Below are 16368 nucleotides of genomic sequence, written 5' to 3'. Positions count from 1 at the left end.
TCCCGAAATACTGACAATAGATAGCCCTGCATAAGGGTGTCTACACAATGCCGTAAATACAGGTAGGATTTTAAGTGTCCGTCTCGATATAACATGTCTTGTAATTCCTCCCTGTTGAATAAACTCAAGTGAGGCAGAATGAATTTTAAAAAACACACAATGTCGGACAAAGACCACAAACAATTTTTCCCATGATATTAAGCCAGTATAAATAAAAGCATTTGACTTCAAATGTACTTAATTATGTAAAAATGTACTTAACATTATTAATATTTTGTTATTCATTTATGAATTATGTACGACTTATTTGAGCTCTAATGTTCTATTGTTGTAACTCATTTTAGCTGCGAAGAAAGTAATATCCCTCTCAACATTGCTTTTAACATGCTTGTAACAGAATGTCATTATGGCCAGTTACATTGAGATTAAAATTAAAATAATTTTTAGCACAAAATGTTGAGCACAAACTTTGTCCTTTAGGCTGGAATAACAGCCTAATTTATTTGTAATTTAGTGAAGAGTTTTAACATTAAACAAATGTGTGATAGCTCATGTATGTCTCTGTCCAAAAAAAAAGCCCGACATTTCTTTACGTGTTGGGGGTGAAGTGAAGATGGACGGCCGGTGATTCGGGGCGATTCGGGGCAAAGCGGAGAACGTTCACACTCCCACCGCCGCGGGGTGGGTGGTCGTTTTCAGGCGCGTCCGCGTCATTTCTGCCCGGAGGCGCGCACCCCACCCGCCCGCCCGGTCCTGTCAGTAGGACGGGGAGCGAAGAGCGTCTCAGCCGGGCACGGAGCCCAGCGCCGCGCACACACGCCCCGCGTCGGCCAGCCTGCAGCCTCCGCCGGCCGAGCCGAGCCGAGCCGCGGAGGGATCGGGGGGGAAACGGAAGAGAGCCCAGCCCGGCGGGACGCGGACGAACTCGGAGAGCAGGGCCGGAGAGCCCCGCCCGCCCGCCACCTGAGGTCCGCCGTGGGCCTGGAGGAACGTGACGCCGCGGGGATTCCGACACGGGAAGAAGGGAAGGACTTCTTCACAACCTGCCGCAGCCCGAAGAAGAAGGGAATTACTCTCGTTTTTTTGGGGGGGAAAAAGTCTCCGTTTTGTGGATTCAAATCATATTTTGTAGACTCAATATATGGAGGCACTTTAACTTTTTTTTTTTTTTAATGTCATTTTCCCACGATGTGGCCTTCACGTGATACAGCTGGATAGTTGGGGACTCCGCGCTCTGAACTTTCCCAGACGGAGGAATGCCGCTTTTCCCTGGACGCGTCAACAAGTCCGCCCGCGTCTCCTGAAACCGTCTCCCCGCCCCCCCAGCTCCAGTGCCCGCCGAATGTCGGGGTAGGCGCGCCCGGAGCCGGAGTTCCAGGAAAGTGCGGGGCTCCTCCGAGGGATTAGGCCCCAGCTCTCCGGGCGGGGGGAGGCGGACATGAAGCCCGCACCTCGGCCCCGTTCCCGCCTTCACTGCCCGCGACACGGAGGGACCAATTAAGGGACCTTTATTAATTGTTCTTTTTTTTTTTTTTTTAAAGGGAAATCATGTTTTATAAGGGACGCCTGGGTAAAAAGTGGAACAGCTCTCAACTTTATTGCCCTCGCTGCCACGCAGTTTAATTTTTTTTTTCCCCCGCACGGAAATGGTCGTTTTTCGGGGGGAGGGAGCGGTGGTGTAGACCGACCTCGTCCGGAGGTAAAGGCGCGTGGAATGTGAGCGGAAGTCGGGCTGCGGTTCGTAAACAGAGCCGGTCGCGCCGGCGTCACAACGTGGGAACCGGAGAACCCGAGAGAGACGCGCCGGACGCCGAACCGCCGTTCCACCGGCGCCGCCGTGCTCGGTTCCGGAGGAGGCGACCGGGCGGCGATGAATGGAGCCGCTCCGTGGCGGTGGAAATGGACTTGGAACGTACGTGGCACGTCTTCTTTTCTCCGACGCAAACGTCAGTCGTTGTCGTGCCACGCATCCACGTTGCGTTCCGCCTTTCTCTTCATGGCACATGTCACAGCCGTGTGATCTGGTGATCTGGTGGACGTTGCCACCAGGGCTCTAATGCCTGATCAGTAACGCCCGAGCGGCTGTCAGCTTTTCTTTGCCGTCCTTTTTGTACTCCCCTCACACCGTGGACGGCGCCATGGCTTCGGCGCGACACCACCGCCTTCCCCGGCACGACACGGAGGCGCGCTGCGGCGCAGGCGGCGCGGTGGCGGTGCGCCTCAGCAGCAGCAGCAGCAGCCCCAAGCCCTGCCAGTGCAGCGTCTCCTCCAGCTTCAGCTCCGGGGGGTCTGGCGCGCGCCGCCGGGTCGCGGCGGGTCAGCGGGCCCGGAGGAAGGTGCCCCAGCTGTTCGAGAGGTCGGCGGCCCAGTGCTGGGACCCCCAGTTTGACTCGGCCATCATGGAGGAGGCGTGCCGGGAGCGGTGCTTCCCGCAGACGCGGCGCCGCTTCCGCTACGTTCTCCTCTACCTGTCTGTGGCCAGCGTCTGGTGGGGCGCCTACTTTGGCATTAACGCCTCCCGGTGCGACCCCGCGACCTTTCTGCTGCCCACCGCCTCCTTCCTGCTCCTGTGCCTCCTGCTCTTCCTGTTCACCTTCACCAAGCCTTACGCGCTCCTGTCCAACCAGGCCTCGCTGCTTCTCGTCATGGCGACCTTCGTCATCACCCTGGCGCCCCAGATGCACGCCGCTGGCTTCGGGGCGCAGCGCCCGGCCCAGGCGGGCAACGGCTCCCTTGCGGGCCGGCCGGCCGCGAGCTGCGTCTCCCCCGTGGGCACGTTCTCGCTGTGCATGGAGGTGCTGCTGCTGCTCTACAGCTTCCTCCACATGCGCCTGTACGCCTCGGTGCTGCTGGGCTTCGTCTACTCGGTGGCGTTCGAGGCGCTGGGCTGGCTGGCCCTGGGCGGGGCGGGAGAACCGCTGGACACGGCGGCGTGGCTGGGCCCGGCCAAGGCGGCGCTGCACTCGTGCGCCCACCTGATCGGCATCCACCTGTTCATCATGTCCGAGGTGCGCTCGCGGAGCACCTTCCTGAAGGTGGGCCAGGCCATAATGCACGGGAAGGACCTGGAGGTGGAGAAGGCCCTGAAGGAGCGCATGATCCACTCGGTGATGCCGCGCTGTGTGGCGGACGAGCTCATGAAGCAGGGCGACGAGGACAGCGAGAGCTCGGGCAAGCGCTACTCCACCGGCAACGCCGCGGCCACGGCCTCCTCGTCCAGCCCCAAGAACCACAAGCGCAAGAAGACCTCCATCCCGCAGGGCCAAATCAACTTCAGGCGCTTCAACATGAAGCGCATGGAGCCCGTCAGCATCCTTTTCGCCGACATCGTAGGCTTCACCAAGATGAGCGCCAACAAATCGGCGCCGGCCCTGGTGGGCCTGCTGAACGACCTGTTCGGCCGCTTCGACCGGCTGTGCGAGCTGACGTGCTGCGAGAAGATCAGCACGCTGGGCGACTGTTACTACTGCGTGGCGGGCTGCCCCGAGCCCCTGAGGGGCCACGCCTTCTGCTGCGTGGAGATGGGCCTGGAGATGATCCAGGCCATCGAGCAGTTCTGCCAGGAGTCCGGAGAAACCGTGGACATGCGGGTGGGCGTCCACACCGGGACGGTCCTCTGCGGCATCCTGGGCATGAAGCGGCTCAAGTTCGATGTGTGGTCCAACGACGTCAACCTGGCCAACCTCATGGAGCAGCTGGGCGTGGCGGGAAAGGTGCACCTGTCCGAGGCCACGGCCGCTTTCCTGGACGACCGGTACCAGTGTGAGGACGGGCGGGTGGCGGAGCGCGTGGGGGCCGGCGTGGTGGCGGAGCAGCTCAGAGGTAAGGAGGTGGCCAGCGGACCGCAGCTCTTGAGTGGCGAAGCCGAATTGCAGAGCGAGATCGTTTTAAATTCAACACATTTCAACTGTTTTAGTTGATTTTCATTTTTCGTTATGCGAAGGGTTTCATTCATGAACTTGAGAGTTCGTGAATTTGAACAAAACAAATGAAGTGCATCCTTGGTTTTGAGCTCAGGATTTTAAGCTTTTCTGAACTGCAGTAAAATAACGAGAAAGCGAACCGTCGTGCTATGGATGAAATCATTCATTTTTGATTGTTACACGTACACAAACTAAGACGGGTTTGGTGAGTTGCTGGTAATAAACTGGTCTCTGCCTGGAAACGCTAGTATATGTTCTCGGGATAAGGGGATGGATGTGGGACGGGCAAAGCAGAGCAGTGCCATATTAGTTTGTCCAAAGGCAAAGATGACAAATCCAAATTTTCAGAAAGGAACGTCCGTTTCCGCGTTGCCTGCACGGTAAACCGTGGTGCGCAGCGCTGCGCCGCTTGAACCAGTTCAACCCTACAATAAACTGCCGCTCTCCGTGATAAGCAAACGACTGCTTAAATATAGAAAATTCACGCCCATCTTTAGTGACCGGGTGTCCGTGGCACGCTTGGCACTGGCTCGCCGCAATATTAGCTTTAGTGGTGGGGTCAAATTTGCACTGCACTGCCTGTGTATATTCAAGTTGTGTGCGTGCGTGCCGCTGAGCATATTTGCGGGCGATCGCCACCGATAAGCGCGGCGAGCAGAGCATGCCAGCGCGAGGCGGAGAAATTCGGTGTAGCTAGCGAACAGGAATGGGAGCTGTGTCAGGTTTTTTTGCGGGAGGTCGTTGTGGAGACCTTTATGGGATTCGTTTCAAATGCAAAAATAAGAGTGACAATTATCAGTGCGTCAGTTGATTTAATTATTGAAACCAAATACACAAGGTTGAAAGAAATATGGTTCGTTTGCGGTGTTTTAAGCTCCTTCTTCATACTATAAAAATATCACTGTAAATATGAGGCAAGAATTTGTGATTGTGGTGAACAGGGTTTTTTTTTTTTTTTTTTTATTAAGATCATGGCTCGATAATCCACTGGAGCCACCGCTTACCATGTACCCATTCCTAACATATTACTGACCGCACATTAGCGTAATTGTTTCTCCTGCTTTAACAGATTCACGGATAATTTGATGTTGCTTGTGGGCTGGGCAGCATTTTCCTCCATGCCTCAAGTTCTGCTAGTCAGTAATAAACATTTTAATGTACTACTGAATGATAATTAACATCTTATCCTATCGCAGACAGAGAAGAATGGACTTGACACTTGAGTTTTGCATTGAGTTTGAGTTTTAGTAGCAGCTAATAGGGCAGTGTGAGGCTAGATGTGTGTGGAAATCTAGTAAAGCCACATATTAATTCCGAATTTGTGGATTGCTGACTTTTTCTGACTTATCTTCACACTTGTGAATTAAATCCAAATATGGGACAAATAGTACATACTTGTGGGACATGTTACTATGCACGTGAGCATAGGCACCTCAGCCTATGGATGCATCAGACTTAAATGCTGCTTTAAGTACCTCAGTTACAACGATTACGGAAATTCATGCATGTGCATGCTGAACTTCTTGTTCGTTTGGCATGATGCTTCTGCAGGCGTTTTAGTAAGTTGGTCGTTGCAGTGCTGCTGCCACCCTTTGAAACTGGATATATTGCAAGTAGTTTTGGAACCTCCGACCTTTTACGCCTGCGTACGCATAACAGAGAGAATGGATGTAGTGTGCATACATACAAAATGGTGGGCACAGTGTTACCCAATCTGGTTACTCGAGTCATTATTTGACAGATATCCAAAGCTCGTATCAGTTCGGTAAGTCCCTAGTTGCGAAGTGTCGCTACTGATTTTTGAGCTTGAACTCTCCAAAAGACTGTCCTGTCTTTTGGACCGGCAACTATAGGTTCAGCTCAGTTCAAGATCAGTTCTTCAACCTAACTTTCAACTTCGGAAGGACATTCCTCTCTACACTGCTACACATTGTACCTGCGACAGTTCCTTAGTAACCAAACGCCTGTATGGTCTGACCAATATGGTCCCTTCGATTAAATGTGGATGTTGACAGAAGGAATTCCCCTTTTTCCCCCCAAAGATCTCACATGGGTTCTTCATCCCTCCATAGCCACTTAGTTATCTCATTTTACTTGTCTTCCAGGAATAGTAGGGACACTGCTCAGTCTCATATGATAATACCAAAACAAATGAGATGTTTGGACTGATTGGTGCCGGTTTGGCTTGTTTTTCTGGAAACCATTGCTGTGTCTGTGTGTTCGTTTATTAGAAGGCAACAAATCTGTGCTACCTTCACCCATGGCTGTAAGGAATGTGCCAACTTTGTGTGTGTGTGTTTCTTTTTTTATAGTGCTTGGTAAATATTTAATCTCAATGGTTAATGTTTTAAAATCTCATCTCTGTTGGTTGGGTTGTGCCTTTTTTACCTGTAACACACCTGCTGCTCTGTGAACACTCCCTTGCTCTAATTAGGGTTAAACGCAGTTTATGATGTGGTTACCAATTGACCCGAGTCTCAGAAATCACTGAACTCGACAGCAGGATTTCCACATTTAGCAGCAAGTACAGTAAAATGAACCCTCTTTGGACTCTTTCCCCGGCATCGGTCCATCGTGTAGTCAATTTTGACCCCTGCTGTCGGCAGGTGTGACCACAGCACAAAGGCAAAGGTGTCACTCAGATAAGATAAGCAGAAACACGAAGCAAAGTTCAGCCTCTATCCTAGGTGTGGGTAACCAAAGTCTTGGATGCTCATTCAGGAGGGCCGCATTTTCTTTTAAACTGAAATGAACTTACATTCCACTTTCGAACAGTGGCTGGACTAGTAAAGAAACAGACCTAATTGTTGGCCTAGTAAAGAAACTTATTGAGGATTTAAACACAATCATAGAGACTCTGTCGCCATTGCAGGTAAATGGCTGCTTCGTTTGACGTAGCCTTTACCAAGCATTGCAAATGGGAAATCATTGGCAGCAATGAAAACAAAAAAATTGCGCTTTTAACTCGTGCCTCTAATTGTCTGTTCTGTCCTCTACAGGATTAAAGACCTACTTAATCTCAGGGAGGAAAACGGAGGCACCTCAGTGTGGCTGCCCACCGCTCAGCTTCTTGTGCCAAGAATATGAGGACTCGGCAAGCCATCATGTCTGCGTGCCAGAACCTGTGGCTCTTGATGCCCCGTCTTACTCTCTCAAGGTAAGTGAGGTACATTTATACCCCCAGCCTAAATTGCATCATAAATCATGAATATTTGGTTAAAATGCTGTGCGTTATTATGTACATTATTTGAATGAATTCGGTGACGTTCAGGGTATGTCTAAAAGAGAAATGATCTTGATTGACAGTTTTCACATTTGTGGAATATATTCTTTGTAATTTAGATTATAATGCCATCGACTGTTTGTCTATTGTTTGCGATGAATTAGAGTCCAAAGACCTTGAATGGCTTCCCCAGCCAGCCATCGGGGGGCATGGTGATGGCCAGCCAGACCTCCCTGAGTGAGATGCTTCAGGACAACGACCATAAGTGGGAAGGTGCAGGAAGAGTTGGAGGGGCTGTGGACCATTCAGCCCTGATTCCGCTGCGCTCAAAGAACTTCCGAGATAGGAGTGATGCTCATTTTGTAAATGTCATCAAAGATGACAGGTGAGTTCTCTATACGTTTGCCCTTTTCCCGTACGGTGAGCGTACGTTTTCATAATTTATGGTGGCTGCCCTTCCATTTTATTTCGATTTTTATTATTTTACTTTGTCCGCTGTCCGATTCTATGTTACCTGCTAATAATGCCAGTTTCTGAACACGATCATATAGAAAACTGGGATATCTGACAAAAAAAATAAACACGGACTTGTGTGACTGTCAAAAATATCTTAAAATAATCTGTAGTTAACGTATTCACTTTGATGTGAATCTTTGAGCAATAGAGTGCTAGTTAAAAGTCTCCTTGAGAACAGTGTACCTTGTTAATGTGTAGAAATAGGTAGCTTTATTTGTCTATATGCTGACAACTTATTATAACGCATACAATGACTGCAATATTCTTGTCAGCTTCATTCATTTTTTTCTTTGCATTTTACGGAAGAACTTCATGCAGAGGGATTATAGTTGTATGTCTGTAATCCAGTTTCTATGCAGAAAAAGTTGTTAAATGGCGCTGGCTAGTTGCCTCAGGTCTTTTCTCATCATTTCTTTTCTCAACTCATCAAAATTATGAGTTAACTTAAAAGTCTGATCTCGCTCATCCTGACCCTTTTTTCATAATTTTCACTAAACCAGTTTTCTTGGATCGATGGATTTTTTCTTATTGATTTCTTTTTGTTTCCAGCCTGATGGATGAGTACATTTTCAAACCTCCACTCAATAAGCTCAGCCTCAACTTTCTGCAACCATCGCTTGAGCTGGCCTATCGGACCAGCTACCAAAAAGAGGTGTGTGTGTGCTTGCTCTCTGTCTCACCCAAACACACACATCACACACAAGATGAGTTCTAGAAGGCTACTGTAGTGGATATTTGGCAACTACAAATTGTGGTTAAGGAGGCGTCCCCGTAATCAGGTTGCCGGTTCGAATCCCGATCTGCCAAGGTGCCACTGAGGTGCCACTGAGCAAAGCACCGTCCCCACACACTGCTCCCCGGGCGCCTGTCATGGCTGCCCACTGCTCTCTAAGGGTGATGGGTTAAAATCAGAGGACACATTTCATTGTGTCACCGTACGCTGTGCTGTGCATCACAATGACAATAACTTCACTTTCTGGAAATTGTTTTTTTTTTCTAAACTTTCAGTAAAATCCCTGAACCATAGTATCATTCAAATTCTGTTAATGTGGTGAGGTACATGTTTTACTTGCCAATACAGACAGTATCCGATATGATATAAAGGAGCGAGTCAATTACAGACCTCTACTGAAATTTGTCTTTCTATCCCCTTCACAACTGTTTTAGGTGGAGACCCAAGCCCCAGTGCAGACATTTGCTAGTCCCACCTTCAGTTCTTTTCTCGATGTGCTGTTGTCCTGTGCCGTCTTCTTTGCTCTCACCGTGGCCTGCTTCCTGTGGCCCATGGTTACAGCAGAAACACCCTCAGTCTTCACTGTTGTTGTGGCCGTTATTGCCGCCTTGTTGGAGATCATCTCTTTAGTGTTTTCCATCTGGTGAGTCACTTATTAATTTATGAAAGCTTAATATAAATCTTAACAGCTATCTGATATAACATGTCTGTTTTTGCTCCTCTATCATCTTTATTGTCCTCTCTCACATCATCCCCATATCATGTTCATTTTGTCTCGGCTTCCCACCTATGACCAGCATGACGTTTTACCTGGACGATGTACTCAACTGTACCCAGAAGCTTCTGCGTGGGGTGTCTGGCTGGATCCCGCGGCACGCTATAGGAGCACTGCTAGTATCACTTCCTGCCCTGTCTGTTTTCACCCACTTGATCTGCAATCTCCACCTCCCCATACAGGTGTGTGTTATTTTTGACCCTTCCTCTTTTTCCAGCCTGAAACAGAACATGAACATTAGTTTTAAGCTTTTAAAGTTCAGTATTTTATGCTGAATCACTGGGAAGGACACTCCTATGTCACAGATGTACTGTGCACAAATGAGGTTTTCGTTTTCAGATATATTCTTGATATGATGTCAAGGAAAACCCCCACCCCAATCGGTCACCCCAGACTCATTTAGTGCAAAGTTCTGTCCTTAATCCTTTTTCTAGGCATTCTACAATATTTGCTAGAATACAGCATTTGTAGAAATAAGTTACATTCGATAGCCTTTGTGCATCAGTGAGAAGCACATTGCTTCTAACCTGCCTGTATGTATTTAAAAGATGTTTCATCTTCAGGTTACAATGTTCTTGTGCTGTGCTATCATCATTGCCATCATCCAGTACTGCAATTTCTGCCAGCTAAGCTTCTGGATGCGGTCCGCCTTGGCAACCGCTGCAGGGGTGGCCCTGCTCCTCCTGCTCTATAGACCACTCAAAGCAAGGTAGGCTGAACAGCTTTTTATTACAGAGTACAAAGACAAGTCTGTTTAAAATCACTGCTCATATTTAGAAATGATGCAGATGATATTACATCCTTGATATTTTTAATAGTCATAATTTTAAAGCAAAATGGCCACTATTTCAACACTAACACTATATGAACATATATTTTCAGCTACAGCTATGATGGCACGGGGTAAGTGTTGTTTAGATTTGCATTATAATTATATGGAAAAGCATTGGCACCTTTTTTTGTATTTTATGAATGTTTGTAGCATTGATTTTGACTTTATGACTAAATGTTTTCTTTGTAGTTACCAATCCTATGACTTAAACATAAATCCAGTTTTGGAGCATGTTCATTTTGTGCAGGCAGCTATTACAGAACCTAGCACATTCAAAAAAAAGTCAGAAAAATTTTATTGCCAAGCAACTTCTCATATATATATATATAAGGAGTTTCCTTGGACAGTTGGTACTGAAACAGATTTTAAAAATATACCAGGAAATAATATAAATACATAAACAGGATAAACAAGAGTATGGATCTGAAAAATAGACTTGTTTTAAAGAGAGTGCAAGTAAGTATATAGAACTTCTCAGAGGTTGGCTGGAGTGCGGGAGATCAGGGTCCTCAGCTGCACCACCTTCATTCTGGGGCAGTGGTGGCCTAGCGGCTAAGGAAGCGGCCCCGTAATCACAAGGTTTGAATCCCGATCTGCCAAGGAGCCACTGAGCAAAGCACCGTCCCCACACACTGCTCCCCGGGCGCCTGACATGGCTGCCCACTGCTCACCAAGGGTGATTGTTAAAAGCAGAAGACACATTTTGTTGTGTGTGCGGAGTGCAGTGTTTCACAATGACAATCACTTCACTTTTACTTTTCACTTCAGAATTTGCACAGTACATCCCACGATTAGTAAGAAGTGTCATGAGATGAATGTGCAAGAAGTACAAATAGAAAACCTACTGTACAATGTGTACCAGAACAGGCAATAAAATGACATTAATTTGTGACCGTAACAGAGATTTATGGCAGGATGTTGCATCAATCTCAAATGTTCAGTCATCTGAAACAGCAGATGACAATCTTAACCTGCATTTAATTACAGAAAAATGGAATGTGTGATGTTGTAAACTGTTTGTTAATCCCTGTAAATGGTATTGTTTTTTCTGATCAGCTCTTTGGTGTTGCAGGTACCTCAACAGCAGCAGCATCAGTCATACAGACTCCAGACATTTTCAAGATCACAGTGCTCTTCTGGAGCTCTTGGTCCCAGAGGCTGTATTGGCCTTCTTCCTCCTCCTGCTGCTGGTTTGGTTCCTGAACCGCGAGTTTGAGGTGAGCTATCGGTTGCATTACCACGGTAACGTGGAGGCAGATAAGCACCGCATCAAAATCCAGAACATGCGCGACCAGGCTGACTGGTTACTACGGAACATCATTCCAATACACGTAGCAGAGCAACTGAAGGTGACGCAGAGCTACTCAAAGAACCACGACAATGTGGGAGTCATCTTTGCTAGCATCGTCAACTTCAGTGAATTCTATGAGGAGAGCTTTGAGGGTGGAAAAGAGTGCTACCGTGTGCTCAACGAACTTATTGGTGACTTTGATGAGCTCCTGCACAAGCCAGATTTTGCCAGCGTGGAGAAGATCAAGACCATCGGTGCTACCTACATGGCGGCATCAGGCCTTAATGGACTGACGACCCCGCACGACACTCCTCAACACCTTGACGCACTTTTCAAGTTTGCCTTAGAAATGATGCGCGTGGTGGATGACTTCAACAACAACATGCTAGGCTTCAAGTTTAAGCTCCGCATAGGCTTCAACCACGGCCCGCTTACTGCCGGGGTTATTGGCACCACCAAGCTGCTTTACGACATCTGGGGAGACACCGTGAACATCGCTAGCCGCATGGACACCACTGGCGTCGAGTGCCGCGTGCAGGTGAGCGAGGAGAGCCACGCGGTGCTCAGTAGCATAGGCTATGCCTTTGAATACCGTGGCACTGTCAACGTCAAAGGCAAAGGCCAAATGAGGACTTACCTCTACCCGAAGGAGGTAGATGGCGGAAATTGCATCTGTGGACAACACTTAGCCAATCATGAACAAGAAATCTGTGCCAAGGTGGAGGGCAGTACCCGCTGCACTGCTGCCAACACGCCGCTCTTCTGTTCATCCCTTTCCGTGCCAGGCGACCCTGATGTCCCCACCTCCCATATCGTGTGTGGAATGGATGACGAGGGCTCCTCCGAAACGTTTCGCAGAGACTCTCAAGAATGCACAGTGCCTGCGGTCACTGATGCTGTGCCGCAACCTTCAGAAGACAAACTTTTTCTTTTACCAGACCCGATGGGGCAAGGAGCGGTCGACGAGGGAGCAGACGAGCGTGCAAAACTTCGGAATTCAGAGTGCCCATGAATGGACTTCACTTGGCTTCCCTGGAAGTCAGCCTTTGCCCGTGCCTTTACTTGGGTGGCAAACTAAAAAGCCTTTCTCTTTTAAGGTTTATGAAAGTGTTATTAGTGCATTATGAGGATTCATCTTACCACTCATTTCCAGCCAAACACTACACATGTGAAATGGAAGCCATTATAAATTTGTGCCAGACTGTGGAGGTTTAAAATATGCTTACACGTCCACCAGGGTTAGGGATAATAAGGGAATGTATGTGCACGTGTTAAGGGGCATACCGAGGATTGATAAACTGTGTAGATCACAGTGTGATGCCATAACATTTTTTTCTATATATTTTTTTTGTTGTTGTTGATTAAGTGCCTTTTGGGTGGTTCTGCGGGTGTAATAAACATAACTAGATATTGAGGCCTGAACAAAGAGCAATGAATTAAAACAGTTTATGTATGGGTTTATGCAAGAATGGTGTGGTTATATTTTCTTTTTTGCAAAAAAAAAAATGTATTACAATAAATATTTAAATCTAGAACATATATTATTAACACAATCCAGGATTGGTACTAAAAATTTATTTTATTTTTTTTTTATTCTGGCTTAGGTATGTTGCTGGAACGAAACACCATTAAACATTGACCATGGTACCTTAAAATCCTGGTCAACACTCCATCCACATGCCATAGACATGCAGAACCTCAGCTTTTGGGTGCTTGAACTGGTGCCCATAAATACTGATTGGTTTAGGGTATATGGAATGTGTGTTGTGTAGTAATTGCAGGTGAAGTGTACAATTAAGCCATTCTGATTTCATTCGGGTAGGATGGATAGTTGATGCAGTTCTATGAACAAAGCTATACTTTGATCAGAACCTTTTATTTGATTTAATTGATTTTCAATGTCAGTAGCAGTAAGATATAACTGCCAACTCACACATTAAAATTCCCAAACATTAATGGTAGAACCATTTTTCCTGCAGTTGTAGCTTCATGGTGTCAGCAGCTTTACACATTGCAGTGGGTAGTCAACTGCTCCTGGTTATGTTGAACACCGCAGTTCTCAGATCAGTCAGAATGCCATTCAGCCTTTTCCTCCTCAGCCGTTGCCTTTGGGCTTGAGATCTCCGTCCTGTTGAAAGTGGAACTTCCTCCCAACGCATATTACTTGTGGTGCCTGGAGGAAATATGATTATACTCTGGAATTCTTCTGCTGATGGACAAATAGTACAACATGATATCTTTTGTAAGGCACTTTAATGTGAATGCAACCCTTTCCCTTCATGCCTTCCAAATATTAAAGAATAAGGTTTGCCACTGGGAAAAAGGGAAAAAAAACCTTATGATTATAGCTGTGCTGTGCAGATCCATGTCCAATCTAAATTAATCACAAGTAGCTGAAAAAAAAACCTGAAACAGGTTCTCATTTTCCAGTCTGTTTAATACTTAAGTCTGGAAAAAAGTTCACATTTCAACAGGACTGTGGGGTCAAGCACACCTACAAAGACGGCCTGGAGTAGTCCAGTAGCAGTAGCGAACAGATGAATCGAGAATGAGGAGGCAGAATTATAAACCTGTGACTAGGTGTTTAAGTATATCTGTTGTTAGTCACCTCAATTTACTCAGTGCTAATGGCATTAGATATCGGACCAGGAGTCTGAACGCTTTTGTATTTGGCTTTTGAAGCTTAGTGCACACTTAAAATGTCAGTTTTGTCTGAAGACTGTACATGTTATGACGATTGTTGCAAGGTCAACCCTGACTTTTTTTGAAAATCATGTCGAGTGCTATTCTAAGCATCTAAATAGAATATCTAAAACAGCTGTGTCAGTCACCTCGAGCTGCAGACAATCAATTTTTCATACAGTTTGTTCGCTTTACGCACAGGGCTGAGGGTGGTTGGACACAGAAATGAATCAATCTCTTGCTTCCATAGGTTTGAGCCAATATTACAAATCATATTGGCATCATGCAAGAATGTATTCATCAACCAGACAGTTTTCTATACAAAGTGCTGACGTAATTGTCACAAAAACTGTATTTTCTAGTTTATTAGGATTAGCTATTTCGCACTGGAGTGGATGGATATTCAGAGCTTTGGTTTTGATATAGATATGGGGGAGGGTTACAGTTTTGCATAACTTAATGGAAGTTATGAGCTGAACTTTACTCCCATCCTCTCCTCTTTATCCAAATTGTGATCCATGGCCTTCTGATGACTACCTGTACCCACTAACTGTGTCTTACATTTCAGGTACAGCACCGTGTTTTAAAACCCTCCTCTGCCTTTTACTACACTACAACTGTACTGCTATTTATCTTATTCAGTTGTCTTTGTAAGGGATATGAACACAAGCGCCATTAGACTTCACTGTTTACTCAAGAGAAATGGTAAAGCACCTACAAAGTTTCCATTAGCTATAATGGTCGTAATGTAACAATTTCAAGTTATTTTTGCTGCATAGTTTTCTTTTGTTCTGTGTTTACAAAGTGCAAATTCCTGTGAAAACGAGAAAGCAGAAAAAAAAAAGTCTACCTTTGTGTCTGCCAGTTCCTGGTAATTTTGAAATAGTGTCAGATCGACTGAGATACTTGGTAGTTGTCAAATGTACATTCTAATACTTGGTATAAACTTGGCATAATTTGTAAATCTTATATTGTGCAAAAACATATTTCAGAATTCTGTGGAAATGTGGGTCCTGAGCTCCAGCTCTCTTGGTGTTAAATAAAGGCATTAGATTTGTACCTGGTACGGCATTAGGTTTGGCCAAAGTGTGTATGGAGTATGTCCATGTTTTATGAATCCCTATGATAAATGAGAATGACCTGAGCAATCTGTTGTATATGTGGTGTATGTCATTTTCAGTGAGATTCCTATAAACTGTCTTGGATTGTGTCTTGAGTGGTTGTGGTGGAGAAGAGATGAATACTGAGCAAACATTGCAGCTCCCCAAACCCATTCTCATTGAAATCAGCAACTTCACACCAGTTTTCATAACTCTTTTCACACTGTTCATGAATGCAAATGTATTTGTAAAACTTAGATGTTAAAAGTGATCACATGATGATTGTTTCAACATTTTTGTACATGTACTGCTTGGATATGCAGAATCAGTGTACATGTACTTTGCCACGGGTTAACAGAGGTTTTTAGATTTGCCAAAGAGGTTTTGTGTGTTTGTGTGTGGGTGTTTGTTCCTTGTACGTTTACATTTTACTGCTCTTCTTGTGCACATTTGTGAGCATATATCATTTAAGTGTGTATATAATCAACATTGCACTAAGCACTCATTATATTTGTACATTTACAGTGTATAGTCTGAACACCATAATGAAAAGTTTTATTCTGTTGTGTGTGTATATGAATGGTCTGTATATGTACACACAAGTCTCAGTTTGTCTGATGAAATTAATGCAAAAGGGAAGATTCAGTACATCCTTATAATTTAGTCAGATTATGGTTTGAACTCTGCTAACTAGTACACCTAAATGGACACATACATAATTTTTTCCATGATTGTTTCCCCCATATCTATATAAATGCATATACACCTACAACAGTAGATTGTTGTATATTTAATGCATATGTTGTACAATAGTTTTATATATAATGCACAATATAATATATAAATATGTTTAATTCACATGAACAATTCATTGATGTAGACTCATTCTTCTGACTACACATTGTGTTTTTAGCATGTCTGCGATTTGTGAGCTCTTTTACCACTGCATCGATCATAGATTTTTGTTTTGTGTGGTCCGTTTGTTTATTAAATGTAATTATTGGTCACAATGGCCTTGTATTTTTTTCATTTGTTTTTGTAGTTAGTAGCCAAAATAAGAACCTTTTGGCCTGAATGCTTTTTCAACCCGTTTACACTTGCAGTTTTCTATTAATTTACAATTTCACTTTATAGTGTGAATTTTGTAAATTAGGAAAGAAGTTCCACTAGACATTAAGTAGTTAAGGTATTTTTCCATGTTGCTGTTACACGCGAGTGCTTCCAAACCAGCTTTAATGTTGGGTGGAAAAGAAAAACCTCGCACCTTCCAGGAGCGGGACTGACGGGCCCTTT

General features: G+C 45.6%; 1 protein-coding gene across 1 annotated transcript; it reads left to right on the top strand.

Annotated features, from left to right (window-relative positions):
* Positions 1 to 748: 748 nt before the first annotated feature.
* On the top strand, positions 749 to 16085 carry LOC114786921 (adenylate cyclase type 9-like). The gene is made up of 9 exons (XM_028974515.1): positions 749 to 3822; positions 6923 to 7080; positions 7311 to 7531; positions 8212 to 8314; positions 8830 to 9038; positions 9193 to 9352; positions 9734 to 9879; positions 10053 to 10073; positions 11075 to 16085. Exons 1-9 carry the CDS (start codon positions 2139 to 2141, stop codon positions 12303 to 12305), a joined length of 3933 nt encoding a protein of 1310 aa, XP_028830348.1. The 5' UTR covers positions 749 to 2138; the 3' UTR covers positions 12306 to 16085.
* The last annotated feature ends 283 nt before the right edge of the window (positions 16086 to 16368 follow it).

This window comes from Denticeps clupeoides, chromosome 3 (assembly GCF_900700375.1).
Source record: "Denticeps clupeoides chromosome 3, fDenClu1.1, whole genome shotgun sequence".
In the NCBI taxonomy this organism is placed as follows: domain Eukaryota; kingdom Metazoa; phylum Chordata; class Actinopteri; order Clupeiformes; family Denticipitidae; genus Denticeps; species Denticeps clupeoides.
The sequence above is the reverse complement of the archived record's forward strand: the minus strand, read 5'-3'. Positions and strand labels throughout refer to the sequence as shown.